Raw genomic sequence first — 21,423 nt, forward strand, 5'->3', positions numbered from 1 at the left:
CTTTAGAAAATATTTTTAAACTTTCCCAAATTTTTTCCATCGTGCCAGCAAAAATAAGCAAAATCGTACTGCAAAAAAATTCTTTTTTTATGAGGTAAAATAAAATCTGGAACAATTTGTGAGACCAGTTTAGCGAAATTAATCTTAAAAAAAAAAAAAAGGGGAATTAGATGGTTCTTACAGTCTGCATGTTCGCATTCGGGGAAACACTTATTATTGTACATACGTGAAATAAATTTGTCGGACGGATGAGAAGAGCAAACTCGTACACACATAAACGCGCTCACACAGATAGACAACAGAATGAACATGTGCAAAAATAAAAAAGTAAACACAGGAAAAACATCCACACATACGTTTTTTTAATTTTCAATTCGTTAGTAATTTCTGAGCAATATATTTTTCCCCCCTCTTTAATTTCCCCTTTTTTGTGCCTTTTCCTCATCCGAAAAATGTTCGACAGCGGAAGTTGTTACGGTTCGAAATCCTACTAGGGCAAACCGCAGGGGGGGCCTAATTTTCACCTTTTCCTGTCCCTTAGTTACCTCGTTAATTAGCTCGTTTTTTCGTTGTTCTGCCCTTTCTTTTCTTCCAAAGCGATTTACGCCTGGGGCAAAACGTCCCTACCGGGCCAGCCCCCAATCTGCGCATTCGCTTGCGGGTACATTTGCATGTGTATCCATGTGTGCATAAATACGCGCAACCTCCCACGCAACGTTTACACGCACATGCACATTTTCACGCCATGGAAACTGAAAACGTGGAAGCCCCCCCTGAGGCTGTGGAGAACGACAACACGGAGTTACAATATGAAGGTAAGACGGAAAAAAAAGGGAACGGAGCGTTTATGGGGTTTGTCCAATGCTCGCGTTGCAAATGTGGTTAATTTGTTCTCATTTTTTTCGCCTCCTCAGGGGAAGAAGGAATCTCATTGAGTAAGCATTCAAAGAAAAAAAAAAAAAAAATTCACAATAGCAAGGCACAAACTAGTGATACCCCTTGCATGCACAACGCGGACCCGTCCATCATTACATAGACTACACACTTCATAACCATTTGCCCCCTCCCAGTGCAAGAAGCAGAGATCGTCCTCATAACGACGTCTCTGGGGGGAATAAAATCGTCCTTCTTTTCTTCCCTAAGGGCACAGAACTTACTGAATTGTAAAAAGTACCTTTACGTTGTTGTAGACTCCAATAGGGACACCAGCACGGCAAAAAGTGAGCAAATTATTACCTAGAAATGTCTCACCTGTTCAGTTACTAACTACACGCTTTGGTGAATCCTTTCCTGTGTCACCCCCCACTTTAATTCATTTCCTCTACACGTGTAATTCGCTCACCCCTTTTCAGACTTGAAAGACGAGGAGCTTTTCAACAAGTGGAAGGAAGACGAATTTCTGCAGTCAAACGAAAACGGAGTTGTGTTGCCTCAAATTTTAATCGATGGGGTGTCAATAGGAAACGACATAGCATTGCAAAATTTGGAAGACGAAGGAAATTTAGACTTCATCGTGTCCAGGTTAAAATGCCCAAACTGCTTACAGGAAAAATCCAACACAGATGTGCAGTGCCCTCATTGTAAGTTTGACTATGTCAGTTTAATTTCAGACGAGCTGATTAGAGACAACGCGGTCGTAAGGATGCTACAGGGGGAGTTATATAATGAGGAGGAAACGGCAGAATGACCAGACAAACATGCAAATAAAGTAAGGTCAAATCAAATTATGTGACGTCAAAATAGTGCAGCCTTTTGCCTCAGCTCTACACGGGCACACTTCTCCTTTTTGAGGCCTCCCGACCCGATGCTACCCACTTGTGCACAGCCAGAGTAACAATTTTGTCGCTCCTTCTGGAGACGCTGTCACGTCAGAACCCGTCTCACCTTTCATTTTTTATGATAAAAAAATTAACCCTGTCCCTCTTATACTAAACAGCTATCCTAACGTGACATAAAGTAACGCAACGCTGCACCCATTTTTAATTAACTTATGATGAAAAATACATTTGTTTAATCCCTCGCTGGGAAAAATTCAGTCATGAATGCATGTAAACGTTATAAACGCTTTTCCAAAGTGCGAAATGTTGGGGAGCCCCTATTTGGACTGTCTATTTGGGAACACCTACCTTCGCACTTCCTTTTGTGCAAATTTTAAAAGTAAAATTTTACGGGCCTTAATTTTAAGACCTCATAAAGGTGGAGCTGTCTCAGTGCGGCGTGCGCACACGAGCAATTTCTCTTTATAGCTGTTAAGGGTGCGTAAAAAAAAAAAAGTGCATGCGTGTTTGCATACGCCTCCACGCACAAACATGTGTGTTCGCATGATTTTACTATTTCCCCTAGGCTTTACCCAAGCCGCTTGGTTCCCTCCCCCTCCTTTATATATATGTATACACATGCATACCCGTGTGTGGAACCCTTACAACATATGCCACGCTCAAACGAGTCTACACCTCCCCCCATGGTGCATGTAAAAAACGCAACACATATTGTCTTGTTTTTTAATTTTTTCGCCTCATATATTGGGATCCACAAATGAGCAATAACTACTTCTGCCTTGGAGTTGAAAAAAAAAAAATAACAAGTATATGAGGCCTAAAAGCTACTCGTAAAGAGTGATCGCGGAAAATGCCCACAAGAACGGCTTCGTTACGTTTCATAACTTAGCAACCCTCCAAAAAAAGTCTCCACGCTTTATTGTGAAAAGGTGTTGCATTTTCCAGACATGTTCCCAACCTTGGTGAGTTGAAAAAAGAGAAAGGGAGACATGGGTAAATTATTCTACTTATGTGAAAAATTTTACTAGGGGTTGTTTTCATGGTTGCCAAATTGAATTAACCGTCCATGTTGATTGTCTTTACTAGCCATCCATATTAACTGTTCATATTTTTTTTTTTTTTTTTTTTTTTTTTTTCAAGTAGCTCGATGCATGCACACCAGCCAAACGGTTTTAATTTTGCCGTACAATCAGGAAAAAATGAAAGTTTTTCCGGAAAAAAAAAAAACACATATAGTTACATACAAGTACATACTTGCGAACTTGCCTGATTTTTTCAACATCGTGGCACAATATGGACCCCAAGAAAAAAACAGCCTTTTTCACACTCCATAACCCTTCATAATTAAAAAAAATGCAACACTGATCTTTTTTTTCTGGCAACACACAAAAAACTGAACACAAATGTGAAACTCGTGGAGTCAGTTGCATGTTTTAACGAAAGCGCGAGCATTTTGTGCGAATAAAAAAAGGAAAAAAGAAACATAAATGTTGCATAACAACACGCAATGCTGGATAAATGTTATATAATATTCATGTTCGTAAATTTCCTTTTTGTCTTATATGTGAAAATTTGGAAGATTATGCCATTTAAATTTGAAATTTTTTTTTTAAAGTTGTTCATGATTTTAAGCCTCATCCTTTCGTTGTGGCTGTTGCTATGTTGTTTTGCAAAAAATGGCATTTGTCCTCAAAAGGGAATTGCTCTTCTTTCACGAAAATTGGTGATTTCTTTTGACAAACACATTTTTTCCTTCATTTGCGTATCTTTTAAAAATATTGCCAGTTTCCATGCTGCTATACTGCTAGTTCGTGATTTCCACAAAATTTACTTAGCAACTCGGGAGATATAAACCTGCAGTTGTATATACAAAGAGAGTGGAGTTTTTTTTTTTTTTTTTTTTTTTTTTTTTTTAATGTTACATATGAGATAGCTAAAATTCTCTATACCCCGTGTAATTTTACACAAATTTACCGCGCCTTTTTTTTTTGTTTTTCTTTTAGCTTGCGCTTGTTCATTTGTACGTTTTCATATTTGTACATTTTCATATTTGTACGTTTTCACATTTTACGTTTTCACATTTGTAAGTTTTCATATTTGTATATTTTCTTTTTTTTTTTTTTTTTTTTTTTTTTTCTGACTTGTGTGGAAAAAAAGCTAGTTCACTTCATTCAAAAAAAAAAAAAAGTGAGTGCCCCCTTTAATTCATCGTTCTACACTTTAATTAATCTTACGTACAAACGCTTCTAACAATTTCGTTCAACCTTGGCTTCTTGAGAGAAAGAGTAATTTCCTTCTGTCGTGTTTTTTCGCCTTGTAACAAACTAAAAAACGGATCCACATCGCGAATTATACAACAGAATTGATCTCTCACTTGTTTCGTGTTGTTCTATTTTCCTTGTTTATATATATGTATACATGTTTTTTTTTTTTTTTCCCACCCCTTCGCTTAACGTCTTCATGAATAAAATTTTCCATTTCACTTTAAGCTAACGAAGACGTAAATTTCCAAATTGCTTCAAAAAGTAGGAGCCATACATTTACACACCATTAATTCGCACGTTTTGAAAAAAAAAAGGAGGAAGCGTTATATAAATAAATGTATATATAGATATAGAAAATTTTTTCTTCACGAACGAGATAAGAAAAAAAAAAAAAAAAAGCGGAAATCCTTAAGCCTATAGCTTGACGCAGCACATGTAGTAAACCAGTCCGATCCCGCCCCCACTTTCTGCGCGCAATTTTTGTGTTACTTTCTGCATGATTGCGTAGGAGAGTTGGGATAAACTTCACAACGCGGATAGGTATACTGACGCACGCGTATATACACACCTACTCGTCCCCCCCCTGTCGCTAGTCGATTTGTCACTTATGCATTGATACAAAAGGATGAAGTGCAACGGCTCCTTGCTAGTCCTACTTAGCGCAATACTCAGCGCTACGAACGCTTTGATACGAAATGGGAACAATCCGCAGGCATTAGTTCCGGAAAAGAGCGATGACTCGAGTGGGGGCCAGAACAAACCCTCCGGTGACAACCAAGACACGTGCGAAATTCAAAAGATGGCGGAAGAAATGATGGAAAAAATGGTGAACGAAAAAGATGTGTTTACCTCCATCATGGAACCTCTCCAGAGCAAATTAACCGATGATCACCTCTGTTCAAAACTAAAATATACGAACGTTTGTCTTCACGAAAAGGACAAAACTCCCTTGACCTTCCCCTGCACAAGTCCGGAGTACGAAAAATTAATTCAGCAATTTACTTATCAAAAGTTATGCAACTCCAAGGTGGCCTTCAGCAACGTGTTGCTGAAATCCTTCATCGATAAGAAGAACGAAGAAAACACATTCAACGCGATCATACAGAATTACAAAGTTCTGTCCACTTGTATTGATGAAGATTTGAAGGATATTTACAATGCATCTATAGAATTATTCTCCGACATTAGAAGCTCCGTCACAGAAATCACGGAAAAGTTGTGGTCCAAAAATATGATCGATGTTTTAAAAACAAGAGAGCAAGCCATTGCAGGCATTTTATGTGAGTTAAGAAACGGAAACAATTCTCCCCTAGTATCAAACAGTTTGTCGTATGAAAATTTTGGAATCCTCAAGGTTAATTATGAAGCCTTAATGAACCAGGCGTATAAAGCTTTTTCAGACTACTATTCATACTTTCCCGCTTTTGCCATTAAATTGTTAGAAAAGGGAGGGTTCGTCGAGCGATTGGTCGCTATCCATGAAAGCTTGACCAACTACAGGACGAAAAATATTCTCAAGAAGATCAATGAGAAGTCCAAAAATGAGGTCCTGAATAACGAGGATATTATGCACAGCTTGAGCAGTTACAAGCACCATGCCGGGGGCACACGTGGCTCCTTCGTGCAGTCCAGAGGTGTGAGCCAAGTTACGCAAGGCGTCCTGAGCGTCGACGAGAAGGGTGACCCGTCCTCCACCGCGGGGGGCAACCAAAGCGCAAACATGGCCACGGCGGCCCCCAACACGGTTCCTGCTACCAACACGGCTGCTGCTACCACTGCTACTACTACGAACACGGCAACTAATACCAACACGGCAACTAATACCAACACGGCTACTAATACCAACAGTGCAGCTACTACCAACACGGCCGCTACTACCAACACGGCCGCTACTACCAACACGACCGCTACTACCAACAGTGTAGCTACTTCCCCCCTGAACACCCCCCTGTACGGCACCAGCTCCTCGAGGACAAAGGACGTCGTAGTGCTGGTCAGAGATCTGCTCAAAAACACAAACATCATAAAATTCGAGAAGAACGAACCGACTAGCCAAATAGACGATGAAGGAATTAAGAAGCTCATAGAGAGTTCCTTCTTCGACCTAAGCGACAACACCATGTTAATGCGCTTGCTCATAAAGCCGCAGGCAGCCATCCTATTCATCATTCAGTCCTTCATTATGATGACGCCGTCCCCCACAAGAGACGCCAAAATGTATTGCAAGAAAAAGCTAGTTAATGGCCAGCTAATAGAAAACTCCGACTTAAAAGCTGCGACGGAGGAAGAAGACATGATAACCGAGTTTTCCAGCAAGTACAATTTATTCTACGAAAGGCTGAAACTGGAGGAGTTGCGCGAAATTGAACAGAACAGGAAAGCGCTCAAGAATTCGAAGGGAAGTCTGTCCGTGCTGCAGGTCGGCAACTCGCAGAATGGTCCAGACGGGAAGGAGGCCAACGGAAGTGGAAACGCCGCAAATGGAAACGCCCAAAATGGAAACGGCGCAAATGTAAATGCTCAAAATGAAAACGCCCCAAATGGAAACAACGGAAGCGCCTCCCCCCTCATCGTAGTGGTAGGGGACGAGCTCGGAGAAAAAACCGACGATATCATCAAAAAAAATGTGGACGTGGAAGCCTTGACAGCCGACGTGGAACAAGCCTTCAAAAGCTTCGAATACCAAAGTGGAAGTTTCTCTGCAAACTTATCTCACGCCCTGGTTCTCCTCTCCTCCATTGCGTTGCTCTTATTCATTTGTTAAAAATGTCAAATGGGTGGCTGTCCTAAATTGCCTCTTCAGTGTGGCAATCTAATTCTCCCAGTCTACCACTCACTCATTTGTTTAATTCATGGCTAGCCTTTTCATTTCTCCTGCACCTGTATTTTTATTCTTGCATCTACACATGTGTGTGGCTTATATCCCCACCCCCCGTGGATAGCGACACGGCGCACAGCATCTATTTTTCGCGCATGCCCTTCCCTGTCTTTCCGCTAAACTGTATATACATGTATATCCATATATGTAATGTATATATATGCATATATGTATATATATGTATATATGTTTTCCCGCACCCCCCCCTTTGATTTTTTTTTTTTTTTTTTTTTTTCGTTTTTTTTTGTCATTTGTTTAATTTTTTCTTTTTTACTAAACCATAAAAAAAGGGATAGGATGTGTTAATATAAAAATGGGATAACCAAGTGGCGGTGTCGGAATGTCAGTGATCCCCGCGGAAAGGTCCACTTCACGAGGAATGTGCGACTCACAAGGTGGACTGGACAGATTGATCACGGGGAAGCTAAACACGTGAGGGAAAAAAAAAAAAAAAAAAAATATGCCATATATGTGGACACAGTTAAACATAGACGTTGCGCAAATAACGGAATGGGAACTCCTTCCTCAATCAAATGGAGAATCCCAATTTGGTAGGCGCTACACACGGGGGAGCAAACTCCTTTTGTGCTCATTCGGAGGCCTCTATAGCTTGGTAAATCTCCCGAACGACTGCGTTATCACCGTGACTTTTGAAGCATTCATAGAGGAGGGCAAGCTTCTCCTTTAGGGACTCCATTTGTATTTGCTTGAAGACTCTCTTTTCCAGTGGGACTTGCTCGGCACGGTGATCTGCGCTTCCCCCACCTGGGGCATCCTCCCCCTCGTCGTCGCTCAGGGCCGAGTCCAACTGACTGTTCATCGGCTTCCTCTTCGCACCGACGATGCCACGCAGCTGATTGGAGGCCCTTTCAATTTTGATAAATATGTCATTGATGATTCCTTCCATTTTACGGCTATTTTCCTGCAAAGCGGTGACTTTATCTTCTACACTTCTAACATCGGTGAGTACATAATTCAGCTCTTTTTCGACGCCGTTGATTTTTTTTTTGTACTCACTTATGTCCTTCTCTATAGATGCGATGTCCTCCTTAATTTGGTTGCACTTTTTATTTAATTTGTTTTTTTTTTTTAAAAGTTCCTTATACTCGGGGTTGAGGCATTTTATGTTATCGCTGAAGGTTTTGTTCGTCTGAATGATCTCGTTTAGCGTCTTCTGGAACTGGTCCACTTGTTGGTTTTCTTTTTCAATATGTTCGTCTAGAGTCTCTATCTCCTGCTTCAGCTTGGAAATGTCTTCTTCTATTTTTATTTTGTAGAGAATGTGTTTGTTGTCTTGAGGGTTGGGTTGGTCTGGTTGGCTACTACCCTCGTCCTGCTGGTGCTGCTCCTCCTCCCCGTTGCGGACGTTTATAGCGTCCAACTTCAGCTCCAAATTGTTGCACCTACTCTTTTTATCGTGTACTTGCAGATTTAGCTTATGCAATTCGTCGTTCATATTTTTTATGATCACTTTGAGCGAGTCCACATGTGCATTCAAGTCTTGTTCGTTTAGCTTTTCACTTTGGACATTTTTTTTCTTCTCCTTTTTCAAAACATTTAAGCTATCTAAATTGTTGGAAAAAATTTCCTTCATTTTGTCCAACTCGATTTTTAGGTTCATTTCGATGAGCATGACATTTTCTTTTTCTTTATTTTGCGCAAGCACGGTGCTTTCTAGGGATTTAATTTCTAGCTCCAGTTTTTCTGTGTCGTGCAAAATGTTTCCCTTCTCTTCCTTCATGCACATCTGCTGACTTTTTATATTTTTCAGCTCCACATTGATCCGCTTCATTTCGTTGTTAAGGGTGGTGTATATTTCTTCATACCTGGTGAACTCCTTCTCCAGAGTGTCTATTTTTTTTTGACATTTTTTTTTTTTTTCAAAGGTGCTAATCCCGGAGGCTACATTAAGTTTCTTCGTTAGCACCTGTGTTTGGAAGTCAAACTTGTAGAGGATCTCCTTCTGCCTTTCCAATTCTTGTTCCATTTTTTTTATGTTACTTTTCATTTGCTTAATTTTTATTTGTGTGCCAACCATATCTGCTTCCAGTACTGTGTATTCGTTTTTGCTTCTCTGTAAATGTTCCTGCAATTTAAATTTTTCTTCATCCAACATTTTTATTTTTGCATTCAGCTTTGTTAGCTTCCCATTCTGTTCGATTAGTATCTGCTCGCTTGACTTGATGAGTTGGTTCTTCTCTACATTGTTTAGTTCCTCTTTTGTGTACTCCCTTTTGGATTCTTCAAATGACCGGACTAGCTTATGGAGTGTCTTTCCCAAATCGGTTAAACTAACTTGGAGGTTATTTTTTTCTTCTAGTTTTTCCCTGGCTGTGATTTTTTCGCACTCCAAATCTTTGAGCAAAATATCCCTTTCATCATGTGCCTTCTTCAGTTCTTCTTGAACTTTGCTTTGTTCTTTCTTTATTCTGTTTAAGTTGGTTTCTTCCCTTTTTAGTTGGTCACTTAGTAGGTGGTTTTTTCCCTTCTGCATTTCGATGTGTTCATTTATCGCCCTACATTTATGCGTCAGTTTTTCTCTTTTTTTTGTATATTTAGTGAACTCCTCTTCAAATTTGAAAATCGTCTGGTCCCTATTATTTATAGTGTCCACAATACATTTCCACTTTGTTCGAAGTTTTTTTTTTTCCTCCTCCATTTTTTCATTTTCCTTTATACTTTCTTGCAACTCCATATGTAGCTGCATATTTTTCGTCTTCATCTTGTTGACTTTTTTTTCTTGTTCTACTTTTTCCAAATTTAGCTTCTCCAATTTGTACGTCATATTTTCAATTTCTTTGTCTTGACTGAGGGCGAACTTCTCCACTTCGAATTCTTCCTTTTGCAGCTTATCTATTTGGGCGGTCCATTCGTTTAGTTCTTTTTCCTTGTCGATTAGTTTTTCCTTCATTTCTTCTATTCTGTTTTCACACTGCATAAGGTCGTTCTGCGTTTTTATAATCTTTTCATTGTTTCTCTCTCTCTCACATTTTAGCTGTTCATTCTGCTTTATCAGAAACTGATTTTTCGCTTGGATATTTACACACACTCCATTTTCTTCTTCTTCGATTTTTTTCTTTTCCTCCACTATTTTCTTCTTCCTCGTTACTTCCTTCTTTTTGTTGTTTATGTGTTTTTCCAATTTTAGGAATCTATTTTTTAACTTCCATACTGTCTTGTTAATTTGTTCTAGCATCTTTTCCTTCTCTTGTATCTCCTCCGACAGGGCAGTAATCTCCTCATTATAGAAATGCTTATATAGGTGTTTTCCTTCTGAGGTAAACTGTTCCACTTGTTCGGACATGTCTGTGTCACTTTCCATCCCGCTTAACATTTCGTCTGTCGATATGTCACTCATTTCTTCTTCCTCTTCCCCCCGCAATGTTTCTTCGTAGTATTTGTAGTATTCTGGGTTTTCCCCTAGGATCTGCTGATCCACCTCCGAAATGGATTCCCCATTGGGAGGGGTTATTATCCTTCCGGCGGGGCCATCCCCTTCCACACTGATCTTGTTGGTTGCCCTTTTGGGGATATCCCCAATCGGGGATATTTCCCCCGTGGCGGCGTATCCATTGTTATCCTCCTTTGCTAGATCGCCCACTGGATTACGCTCCTTCACAACATCGCTGCTTCCTTTTTTCCCTTTCTTCTTTTTCATCATTGGGGATATTTCGCAAAAGACAGCATACGAGAAAAGGATCTCCCCTTAGCATTCCCGCACAACAAGGTGACACAAAAACGTTGCTTCGAAATGGAACTGACCTTTCGCTTTTTTTCAACGCTTTTGTCTTCCTGCGTTGAATGCAATGTGCAGCATGCGCAAAAGCAGATTTTTTTTTTTTTTTTTTTTTCGCGAAAAAGGTGCTACATATACGTTCAGCGTAGCAGCATACCCACGTGCAAAGTTTCCCCCCCCTTGAGGGATAATTTTTTCCCCCCCACAATGGTATGTCCTTTTCCCCAGGGGGAGGAGCCTTCCACGCTGCGCCCTTCAGAGGTCTCCTTTATGAGAGGCGACCGTACAATCATGCACACATGTCTACCCACATTTAAACACTTCTACACTGGTGAACGCCGAATATGTTTCTTCCCTTGGATGATTTTTTTCCTCCGTGTCACTCCCCCCAAACGCACACACTGTACCTCCCCACCGTTTGGGTCGCACCCTGCTGGTGGAAAGACGCCACCCCCTCTGCAGGGAAACCACCTCAACCCACTTGTGAAGAATGAGATGTGAGCCATTTCACCAATTTCATAAACGGGAAAATTAAGAAGACAACGAAGTCGATGAGGCATTGCGAAGCATGGCACAACAAGACCCAGAATAACCATGACCATTTCGAAAGTCCACGGGGTGGACTCCCCTAACGTTCTTAACGAACGAACAAGAAAATCAACTTTGTAGCTGCCTCCCCCCAAAGCAACAGAGGGGGTCAGGATGTGAGGCGGGGAAGCAGCAGGAAGATACGCACCTTCCCAATTTGCACATTTTTTTTTTTTTTTTCTGATTAATGAATGGGGGAGTTTTTACAAATTGGTTTTTCCTCCCCTTCCCTTTTTTGTTACCCAACGGGGAAATATATTCCCCCTTTGTTATCTCCATTTGGGGAAAAAAAAAAAGGAACAACTAAAATGATGTTTGCAAAAAGGTCCAATTTGTCCACACTTATTCATAACAACTTGTGCATTTTAAATTTACCTATGGCGGGAAAAAAAAAAAAAAAAAAATGCTCTGCTGGAAAGATCACACATTCGGCGTTTGCACTTCTTGTCATGTGTGCATTTTTGTTTACACTGATCAGTTCGACGGGAAAACCTTTGATACTTAAAAATTTTCCATTTTCACGAATTGTCCCTTCGTATTTCATCCGTCTAACGCTTCGCCGCTTAACAACTGGTCCCTTCCGTGACACACACACCTCCTCCCATCGATTGCACAGTCAGGGATATTTTTATTCCACTCTGTTATACGCTACGTTAGTGTTCTTTCCCCGTTGCTGTTTCTTCCACTGCTTTGGTATTTCCCCACTGAGTAAATTTAAAAAGCGCCACACGGGTGAGCGTACACATGTGCATATACACACATAAAATTACGCATCGTATATATATATATTTTTATCTCCGTTGCTGCTTCTTTATTGTCCAACGGGCCACCTCAATGCTGCATCGGTGAAGCGTTATCCTTCTAGCTCGACGCAACACCTGAACCACAACCTATCCTTCCATTCGAATCTTAAACACTCATTAGTCACCAATTTGGAGGACACCTTTTTTGTTACGTCATTACAGTCACTCCACGCAGTCGCTTCCATTTTACCCTTATGATGAATGGTTGTATTTATTCCTTCCGATAAAAAGGCATTGTTGCTCGGACTAGTTGGGAAAACGTCAGTTCAGTTGCCCCCACGATAGGACACTGTTCCATTTACCTGTTCATTCATCTGTTAATTATGCACACCATGGAGAAGCACTCGAGCTACGAAACCTGCAGCACCTTAACGAGTACGCCTCTCTCTATATGTGTGTGCGTCTGTTAACTGCCCCATCGGATGACCGCTCCCCAAGCTGCATTATTGCAAAGTTTTAAAATTGTGAAGTTGCAAGGTTGTCATATGTTTCATCCCACCCCCCCCTTCAGTTGAGTCCGCCGGCTCCGTCAACGAGAACAGTTACCTGATCGAAAAAATAGTAAACGATGAAGAGGACCCAGAGGACGACTCCATATACAACAAAGTCTCCTCAAGTCTTATAGGTTTGTCAGGCACTGCTGTCCCATCCGTTCAGTGCGTCCAACTTGCACGTTCCGCTTTTTTGAAAAGGCCACTTTCCGCCACATTAACGTTCGCCTGACACACAACTGGAACGTTGCTCCCCTTCCACCCAGCGATGCTGCAGGGAGTCGAGGTGCTCTGCAACCTCTCCATTTTGTATCTCTTCAAGGACAACTATAAGGTCCACCCCGGTAGGTGCATGCACATTCGAATGCGTGAACACAACTTCCTACACACCATTTTGTATTATACACATATGTGCGAACCAGCCAGTGGTTCACAAATAATGACGATGTGCAGATTTGTGTGTACCTTTTGGAGAGATCCCCCATGAGCACATTACCACTTCACGTGATTTTCCACTTCATTCCCACTTAGCAACGCTCAGCGTGATCCTGAGCCTTATAAAGCTCCCCTGGTCGATCAAGCTCCTCTGGGCAATCATCTCGGATAGTTTCCCCATTTGGGGTTTCCGAAGAAAGTACTACTTGCTCCTTGGGTCGATACTATGCATCCTTTCATTGCTCGCGTTGGGGCTGATAAACCACACGAACATTACCCTCACAGTGGGTCTGCTAATGGTATACTTCTTTGGGAGTTCCCTATGTAACGTCATAGGAGAAGCACAAGTGGTGACCTCTAGCCGAAAGGGAACAATGAAATGTTCAGCACAAAATGTATCCATCTTCTTTGGGTTCAGAAAATTAAGCTTTGCAATCATGTCCTACCTATCTGGGTACCTCCTATCAGTGATGACCAAGCAGCATATATTCCTCATTGGGGCTCTTCTACCTGTCCTGGTATTAGCATCTTCCTTTTTCACCAAAGAGAAAAAAAGTTACAAAAAATGTTCTATGAAGGATCAAGTAAAGTGTATCTATGATATGGTGAAAATACCACACGTAAAAAATTTTATCATTTTTATTTTCCTCCTTATGTCTATGCCATCCTGTGGAAGCACTTTATTTTTTTATATGACAAATGAACTGAATTTTAGTCCTGATTTATTGGGGAAAATGGCAATGTTCCAATCTTTGGCTAGCTTACTAGCCATTTTATCTTATATGTTTCTATTCAGTACAATCGACGTGACGAAATTGATTCTTTACTCTACCATTATTATTACTCCCCTCTGTTTGCTACCGTTAATTGTTGTAAAGAAGCTGAACCTATTCCTCTACCTTCCCAACAGTCTATTCATCATTACAGACACCGTCCTGATAGAATTTATTGCCGAATTTCAGACGATGCCTATTTTAGTTAAATGCTCACGTATTATTCCTGAAGGATTCGAGTCTACCATTTATTCTCTCTTTTTATCTGCCAGCAATTTAGCCGTCATTACGAGCTCCTTCCTTTCATCTTTCCTAACTTATGCGCTTAATATTACTTCAAAAAATTTTAAAAATTTGCCCCTCATGATAATCATTTGCTGCCTCACCAATGTCATCCCCATTCTCTTTTTATACCTTTTCCCCGTTTTCGACGAACTACCGAAGGATGTAGAGAAGACCCCCTGTTCGCCTCATCCCTACGGAACCTACGAAACGACACACTGCGTGTCTCCAGACAACTCCGACGCGGATGAGGAGACCTGCCTTTCTCCCGATCTCCCAGTGGGGAGCATCCTCGAGCAGTTCTGACGCGCCGTGAGGAAGTTACCATGAAGACGTGGCGCTTTGGATGAGGTACTACCCATCGTGCCCTTGCCAAGCAAACCCCACCCGAATGAGCGGAAGACCCCCTCCCAACATTTTTCCCGGAAAAAGAAGCATACTCATTAACCGAAAGTGCAGCTAAAATCAGTTCTATATTTTTTTGTGATCACGTGTTGATGGTCTTCCCTTGCATACAACTACTTTTTTAGTGAAACTTTGAGGACACACTTCGTTGCAAGATGTGTGTGCTAATGTGGTTGGACGTACTATGTGCGGGGCGCCTCCGCACTAGCAACCTATCCAACGTGAACACCCGTTTCTTTTTGTGAGTAGTCCAAAGGGGAGATAGGAGCCTCCCATTTGGTTACCCCTTTGATTCGAAACCCGTGGGTGTTACATTCTCCCCATGGTTCGAAAAGTCTGTTGTTTTTATTTTATTTTTTTAGATAAAAAATTTGGGTTTCTATTCATTGCACGTTCATTTTTTTTTTTTTTTTTTGTGAGGGTACTCGTACCACTATCACCCCCTTATGATGAACCAGAGACACATTATTTTGTTTCCATTTCGGTAATCAGACAACCGAACACGTGGGGTAGCCTGTTTCCTGGAGAGTCACTCAAATGGATGGACGCCCCTAGGTCAGTTTGTTCACATGATGTGCAATTTGACTACGGCTAAATGGTACCGGAATTTTCGCCCCCAAAGGAGAAGTCATTTTTTCTTAAAAATTTTGCACCCCTTTACTGGGCACATTTCACCCCCTTTATTTCTCATTTATTTCCCCCCTTTCTTTGAAAACGCAATTAATTTCGTTTGCCCCTAAATAGGGAAAATACAAAACTGTTGTGTCTTTAAGTAGGGTTGGAAAGTTACACACACGCAGGGTCACTTCTATGACTTTTTTTAAATCCCCACGATGAGATTAAAAGGAATAAGTGAGAAAAAAGAAGAAGAGCTTGCCATTCTTCTCATTTTTAAAAATAGCTAAACCTTATCTAATTTGCGTGCATGTTTCTAACACCCTGCCTTCTGGGTCAAATTGAAACACTTTTGCATTCCTCACGCGTTGTGTACAGCATTGTGAAGGCCCCCTTCTGGAGAAAAACACAAACAGGCAACATGGAGAAAAAAAAAAGATCGTTATCCTCCAAACTGCGGATTGCTAAATGTCACAAAGGTTAAAATTGACCAAGACTGATCGAACAGAAAGTTCACCCTTGGTAAAGCGTCATATTTGTGTATGTTCACATAGTAGTTCGGCTCTCTCTCTCTATCTATGTTTTTTTTTTTAACGCGCTTTTTCCGGTGTCCCATCCAAGTTTTAAAAGTTACCTGAAAAGGTTCATAATTCCGTTCGCCACTTTCACAAGAATGAAAACTCGCAAAACTAATCGGTCAAAAGAATCCACAAGCGCTTCTTCTCCGTTCCAAGTGCGAAAAAAGTACATGCACAGGTCGGCAAAAATTATTACCAATTAGTGAAAAAAAAAAAAAAAAAAAAGATAAAATCTTATCTAAATATGAAATACAAGCGAAATAGAAACATTTTCACAAAAGAGGAGTTCATCCGAAATTGATTCTTGTCCTCCCCTTTTCGTGAAAACCAAATAACAGCTTTTACAATGGAGCATTGTGAACAATCGAATGAGGAAGGCGACGCGCCTGAGGAGCATGAAGGTATGTACCAGTCGTGGTTACACGTTAACACTTTTTCCCTCTACAACGTATAGCCTGTTCGTGGGGTCAACAGTTTTACCTTTAAAACGGAAGATTCTACGTAGCATACGTTTTACACACCATCCTTCAAACCATCCTTTTTGCCCCTACGGCAAAACAGCATTTTATGCGTCCAATTATTTCCCACCATCATGCAGTTGTGCGCGCGTTTAAAAAGCACTACTTTGAGGACAAGGACCAGATGCACATAGCAGCAATGAAGGCCATAGCCCAGTAAGACCAAAAAATGACCGAGAAGGAAAAAAAACGAAAAATGAAAAATAAAAAAAAGACGATTAGTTAGCTTCCAACATCCCCATTAACACGGCGCTGAGAGAACTAAGTTGCAAGCGCTTAACTGTTAACACAATAAGTGGAAACAGGAATGAGGGGCGAATTACACACAGACAGTACGGCGAGAGTCATAATCCCAAAATGAGAAGCTGATCGCATATAAAAAAATGGAAATGCAAAAAAAATGCAATATATAGCCCATGTGGTAGATAGCACATTTTGCTTCTGCTCGAGTAGCGCGTGTATGTTTATAGTTTGAACGCGTACCTGTATACATGCGTACCTATATGAAGGCCCATTTGTTACCCTTCCCTTCCACGCACACACATCGCAGAGTACTACAGAGCAACATGACAAAGACCAACTTCGAACTGTTCGTTAACTTAAATGAGGCTAATGGAAAACTAAAAAGTTTCGTAAAAAACGAGAAAACGCAAAAGGACATTTTATCCATGCCCCACTCGAAGAGGATGACCATATACCCCATTCTGTCCTCCAGCGATATCTACCTTCACTTTGCGGTGAAAAAGTACACCCACAATGAAAATGTAAGAACATTGTTGGTGCGTAGGGGTATACGCGTATGTGTCTGCTGTGGTGTGTACCTATATGTATGCCCATCTTGCATGCCCGTCAGTGCTTACCTTACCTACCCTTTTCCCCCCAATTTTTTCCCCGAAAGAACTTCCCCAACCTGAAGAACCTAATCTCCAGCAGCGCCCAGGACTTCGCAGAAAACGTTAAACACAGTTTAACGGCCATAGGGAATAGCAGCAATATCATGTTCATAAATAAGAAGACGACCATCCTAACGCACAGCAACTCCGAATGCGTAAAAAGCTTGCTACTGAATGTTGTAAAGAATCAAAGGAAGCACGTAAGTGTGTACTTTACCTGCACAGAACATATCCGTAAGGACTACTTAAAGAAGGACAAAAAATTCGACGATAAATTTGTTGAAGATTTGCAGAGGGAAAATATTCAAGTAACAAAAATTGACCTTGACAATGTTAAGGATGTATTAAGCACAATCGACTTTGTGGTCATAGGAACAGAACTTGTAATTGACAATGGAGGGATTATTAACAAGAAAGGTATTAAACAGCTAGCTGAATTGTGTTCATCAAATAGAAAAGAATTTTATGTCACTTGTGAAGCGTATAAATTTTTAAAAATTGAAAAAATAAAAAATTTCGCCCAGGAGTTTTATTCATATTGTACGGAAAATACAGCTAACGGAGGTAAAAATTTGTATGAATTTCTTCCCCACCATTTTATTACACTTTTTTACACGGACATTGGAATTTTTCCCCCATCTGCAATTTCGTACGAACTGAACAAATTGTACATCAACGATGTTAATTGAGGTTTGACATGCTCCTTTCAAATAGGCGAGATTGTCCACCGTTGCTTTACGTCTATCACACCGAATTGGATGTTTTACATATATACGATGAGGTGCTTCACACGTGTTCCCCTTTTGGGGGGGAAGTACACCTTCCGCTGTTTGTTGTACCCTGGCATATTGCATCACATTTTGTTTGATTTTCCTTCCCCATTTTTACGCAAATCCCTTTTTGCTCGCCCCCAAGTAGCCTTTTCAGCGACCATTAGGGGGGCGCAACCTTTTTTTTGTATTTTTTCATTTCTCCCTTTTCTTTTTTTATTTGTTTCCCGTTAGTGCCTGCTGCATTTCCCCTTTTTTTTCAAAAAAAAATTAATTTTTACAAATGTGTCTTTCCAGTTTGTTTTTCTGCTCCTTTTCAAGCACAACGCATTGCGCGCATCGTAATGGCGAATTGATGCTGCATTCGGCATGCATTTAAGGGAGAAGAGACTGGACCCCTTAAAATAGCCTGTTGCGACGTTTTGTCCATCTGCATGGAACGAAATGCAATATATAACAATCTCTGCAGTGGGTCTCACCCCCACAATGTGGCGTTACCATGTTATACTATTTATTTCTTCTTTTTGGCTAAATGTGTACATTATTGTACTTGCCCGTTGTGCCAAATATTTGGGACGCATCATTCCTGCTTCGTCCAAATTAAAGCTTAATTTTGAGGGAGGTACACACACACCGGTGGGGGGAGCTGTCCTCCTTGACGACAACTTAAATGCCTTCCCTGCGCTTGTTTCCGACAATTCGCTTTCGCCTCCCCATGGTGCGCAAAGTACACGAAATAGGATCGCCCTGCACACCTCTCCAAAGCGCGCAGGTGTGTTCCATTTTTAAGGACCCGCAACAGTCTCACCTTGCAGTGCTACTTCTTCATTCCATGTGCAGTTAGGCAAAAAAAAAAAAAAAAAAAAAAAAAATCTATCAAATTGTATGAACAGTCAGGCAAAAAATGAAAAAAAAAAAAAAAAAAAAAAAAACATAGATAAAATGGAACTACCTAAATGTACACATACGATAGGATCCTGTTTCTTTTCAAAAGAGAGTATATTTGTTCTATTTTTATTCTTTCCCCAAGAACTGCCATAATTTGCAAAGGCGCAGGTATGTAGCCTCTTTTTAAGCTCTTCCCCCCGCTTCGTTACCCCTTAACCATTCGCCTCTTTTCAGTAATATGAGCTTCACCCACTCACACATTAAGCTGCACAATGGAATATTAAAGAAAAGCTCTCAAAATAAAATTTTTTGTAGCAACTTTTTCAAAAGAGGGAAACATGACTGTGCGATAACTTACGTGCATAATCGCACATGCGAGAAAGAAGTAAAGGGTGTAAGTGGCGGTACCAGGGGGCCGCATTTTGTCCATGTGAGAAATTTTATTCACCTATCGAGCATCGCCGCTAGCTGTGATGGAGCCAGTTCGAAGGGATACAGCCAATGGGACAAAGCAGACAAATCGATCGCGTCCGCCCCGCAGGACAAGGAAAAAACGTGCGATAGTGAACATAAGGGGAATGAAAACCTCGAATGGGTCAAAAGTGACAAAAGTGATAAAAATGAAGAAACGCTGGCAGTTGCCCCCCCAGGGGAAGTTACGAACGATGAAATCATCCCGTACACCCATTTCATCATCGAAAAATGCAAAGCTAACATGCAGCAAGATGTAGACAACTACGAATCTTCCTGGTATGTCGAACTCGTTTACGAATTACTGAATTGCACAAAAATTATGTTCGACTGTTCTTGGATGACGTCAATCGTAGCAACGACGTCATTCATGAGGATGATTATTTTACCCTTAACCGTATCGGCAGAACGGGACAGAAGAAAACAAAAAATATTAAATCCCCTAATAAAAGAATTGACAAATAAATTGAAAAGTAATGCACAAGATGGAAATATAAAAATGGCACTTGAATTTAAAAAAAAAATCCTTAACATTAGAAATACGCATGGGATATCCTTAATCCCCAAGTCGATTATCCTGATGGCATTTTTTCAAACCCCTTTATTTTTTATATTTTATTTTTCTATGAAAAAAATGGCGTCCTATCCTGAAGTATTTAAAGAATTTACTTTTGAGTCTCCACTATGGTTAGACAGTCTTTCCTTACCTGACCCGTACTATATACTTCCTCTCCTGTCCTCCCTCTTGCTACTATCAAATAATGAATTAACAGCATTGATTGACAAGGCGTTAAGCAATAGCAAGTCCAGTTCCCTCCCTGGAGATGAGAGCGAATTTCAAAAAAAAATGAAACAAGTGTCAAAGCTAGCCATGAGATTATTTTATATATCCTCTTTATTTTTTTTTAAATCCATGCCATCGGGCTTACTCATTTATTTGATCACCAACACATTTTTTCAATTACTTACCACCCAAATTTGTAAGATAAAAGTGGTAGAGAGATTTCTGGATCTGCCTCCGTTATACTCCAGAGGGCTGTCCTTTCAAGGGGATGCGGCAGCAAAGAATCAATCCGATTCGAAGCGCAGAAAGGGCATTCACATGGACGACTTTGTAAAGGGTAAGTTCAAGTAAGGCGTGGTACTAACACCCCTGTGGTAGGAAAAAGACGTGGCGACAGAATACCCAACATTTTATACGTATAGGTAGCTATGCTTGCGCATCCACCATTACTACACAGCCGTGGTGTCCCGTGTAGTTTTGTCTATCCGTAAATGTTGCCCGAGCATAACTTGTGTGGTAAGCGGGTATCTCTTCACATTGACCATGCCCCTTTTCCTCGTTGTGCAGCTCGTGAATTGTTTTATTTTGACTTTTTTTTTTCTTTCTTTTTTTTTTGTTTAAACATAGATCGCTTTTCTTCTTAAAAGCTCATCGATTCCCTTTAAGGGATTTTTTTTTTTTTTTAAAACAGCCTTAATGCATTCTTAGTACACACTGCACTGGTCGATCGGATGGCACGGGAAAAACAATACGAAAAGGAAAGCACATGTGAGTAGCGTTGTGGAATATAGGTAGGGGCACACCCACGGAAGTACACAAAGATGTGTATGAATGAATGCTTGACAGTACGAGCCTACAATTGCAATTTCCTTTTTTAAATCCTAAGGAAGGGGAAAAAATGGAAAGTATATCCCCATTCCGCAGTATACATTCGAGATGCTTAACTAGGCAATTGTCATATTTCTTGGATTTTTTTTTTCTTCCTTCAAAAAGGGGAAAATAAATATGTGGGCCTAAAACGCAGGGGCAGCGTATAACGTACATTCGGGATTCTCGCCCGCTGGGGAAAAAGTGGGAAAACGGATGGAAGATTCGATTTGATAAACTGCTTGACGGAGGGATTGCCTGTGCCTTGCTTCACCTCACTATCGTTGCGCTTGCTTCACTTTTCCCTTAATGTAATCATTTTGTTCCTTTCTTGTATCTCCCCACTTTGTACAAAAAAAGAAACGTTGCCCCTTTTTTTTTTTAATTGTGTTCATAGAATTAACTTCATTTTTGCCTTTTCGCTGCAATTCGCCTTTGCACTTTTTTTTGCCTACCTGTTTTTTAACTTCCCTTTTTTCCTGCCCGTTTTTTTGCCCTTCCCCTGTTGGTCCTATCTCCTCGTCTGTTCCCAGAAACAAAGGAGTTTTTTTTTTTTTTTTTTTTTTTTTTTCTTGTACGCGTATATGTGCCGACTTTTTATTTCTC

At 40.6% G+C, this 21,423-nt stretch overlaps 6 protein-coding genes across 6 annotated transcripts; 5 read left to right on the forward strand and 1 right to left on the reverse strand.

Annotated features, from left to right (window-relative positions):
- Positions 1 to 745: 745 nt before the first annotated feature.
- PCOAH_00010100 (Uncharacterized protein) lies at positions 746 to 1,687 on the forward strand (the record flags this gene model as incomplete). The annotated part of the gene is made up of 4 exons (XM_020057819.1): positions 746 to 815; positions 915 to 935; positions 1,071 to 1,220; positions 1,353 to 1,687. The coding sequence occupies 4 exons, from the start codon at positions 746 to 748 to the stop codon at positions 1,685 to 1,687; spliced, it is 576 nt and encodes a 191-aa protein (XP_019913576.1).
- A 2,980-nt stretch (positions 1,688 to 4,667) lies between these two features.
- PCOAH_00010110 (Uncharacterized protein) lies at positions 4,668 to 6,806 on the forward strand (the record flags this gene model as incomplete). The annotated part of the gene is made up of 1 exon (XM_020057820.1): positions 4,668 to 6,806. The coding sequence occupies one exon, from the start codon at positions 4,668 to 4,670 to the stop codon at positions 6,804 to 6,806; it is 2,139 nt and encodes a 712-aa protein (XP_019913612.1).
- Positions 6,807 to 7,509: 703 nt separating this feature from the next.
- Positions 7,510 to 10,581, reverse strand: PCOAH_00010120 (Uncharacterized protein; the record flags this gene model as incomplete). The annotated part of the gene is made up of 1 exon (XM_020057821.1): positions 7,510 to 10,581. One exon carries the CDS (start codon positions 10,579 to 10,581, stop codon positions 7,510 to 7,512), a length of 3,072 nt encoding a protein of 1,023 aa, XP_019913356.1.
- A 1,798-nt stretch (positions 10,582 to 12,379) lies between these two features.
- On the forward strand, positions 12,380 to 14,334 carry PCOAH_00010130 (Uncharacterized protein; the record flags this gene model as incomplete). Its single annotated transcript, XM_020057822.1, has 4 exons — positions 12,380 to 12,422; positions 12,559 to 12,672; positions 12,805 to 12,882; positions 13,070 to 14,334. 4 exons carry the CDS (start codon positions 12,380 to 12,382, stop codon positions 14,332 to 14,334), a joined length of 1,500 nt encoding a protein of 499 aa, XP_019913392.1.
- A 1,638-nt stretch (positions 14,335 to 15,972) lies between these two features.
- PCOAH_00010140 (Translation initiation factor eIF-2B alpha subunit) lies at positions 15,973 to 17,726 on the forward strand (the record flags this gene model as incomplete). The annotated part of the gene is made up of 4 exons (XM_020057823.1): positions 15,973 to 16,027; positions 16,225 to 16,300; positions 16,695 to 16,908; positions 17,043 to 17,726. The coding sequence occupies 4 exons, from the start codon at positions 15,973 to 15,975 to the stop codon at positions 17,724 to 17,726; spliced, it is 1,029 nt and encodes a 342-aa protein (XP_019913438.1).
- A 1,207-nt stretch (positions 17,727 to 18,933) lies between these two features.
- On the forward strand, positions 18,934 to 20,301 carry PCOAH_00010150 (Inner membrane protein oxa1-2; the record flags this gene model as incomplete). Its single annotated transcript, XM_020057824.1, has 1 exon — positions 18,934 to 20,301. The coding sequence occupies one exon, from the start codon at positions 18,934 to 18,936 to the stop codon at positions 20,299 to 20,301; it is 1,368 nt and encodes a 455-aa protein (XP_019913477.1).
- Between the last annotated feature and the right edge of the window lie 1,122 nt (positions 20,302 to 21,423).

This window comes from Plasmodium coatneyi, chromosome 5 (genome assembly GCF_001680005.1).
Source record: "Plasmodium coatneyi strain Hackeri chromosome 5, complete sequence".
NCBI lineage: Eukaryota > Apicomplexa > Aconoidasida > Haemosporida > Plasmodiidae > Plasmodium > Plasmodium coatneyi.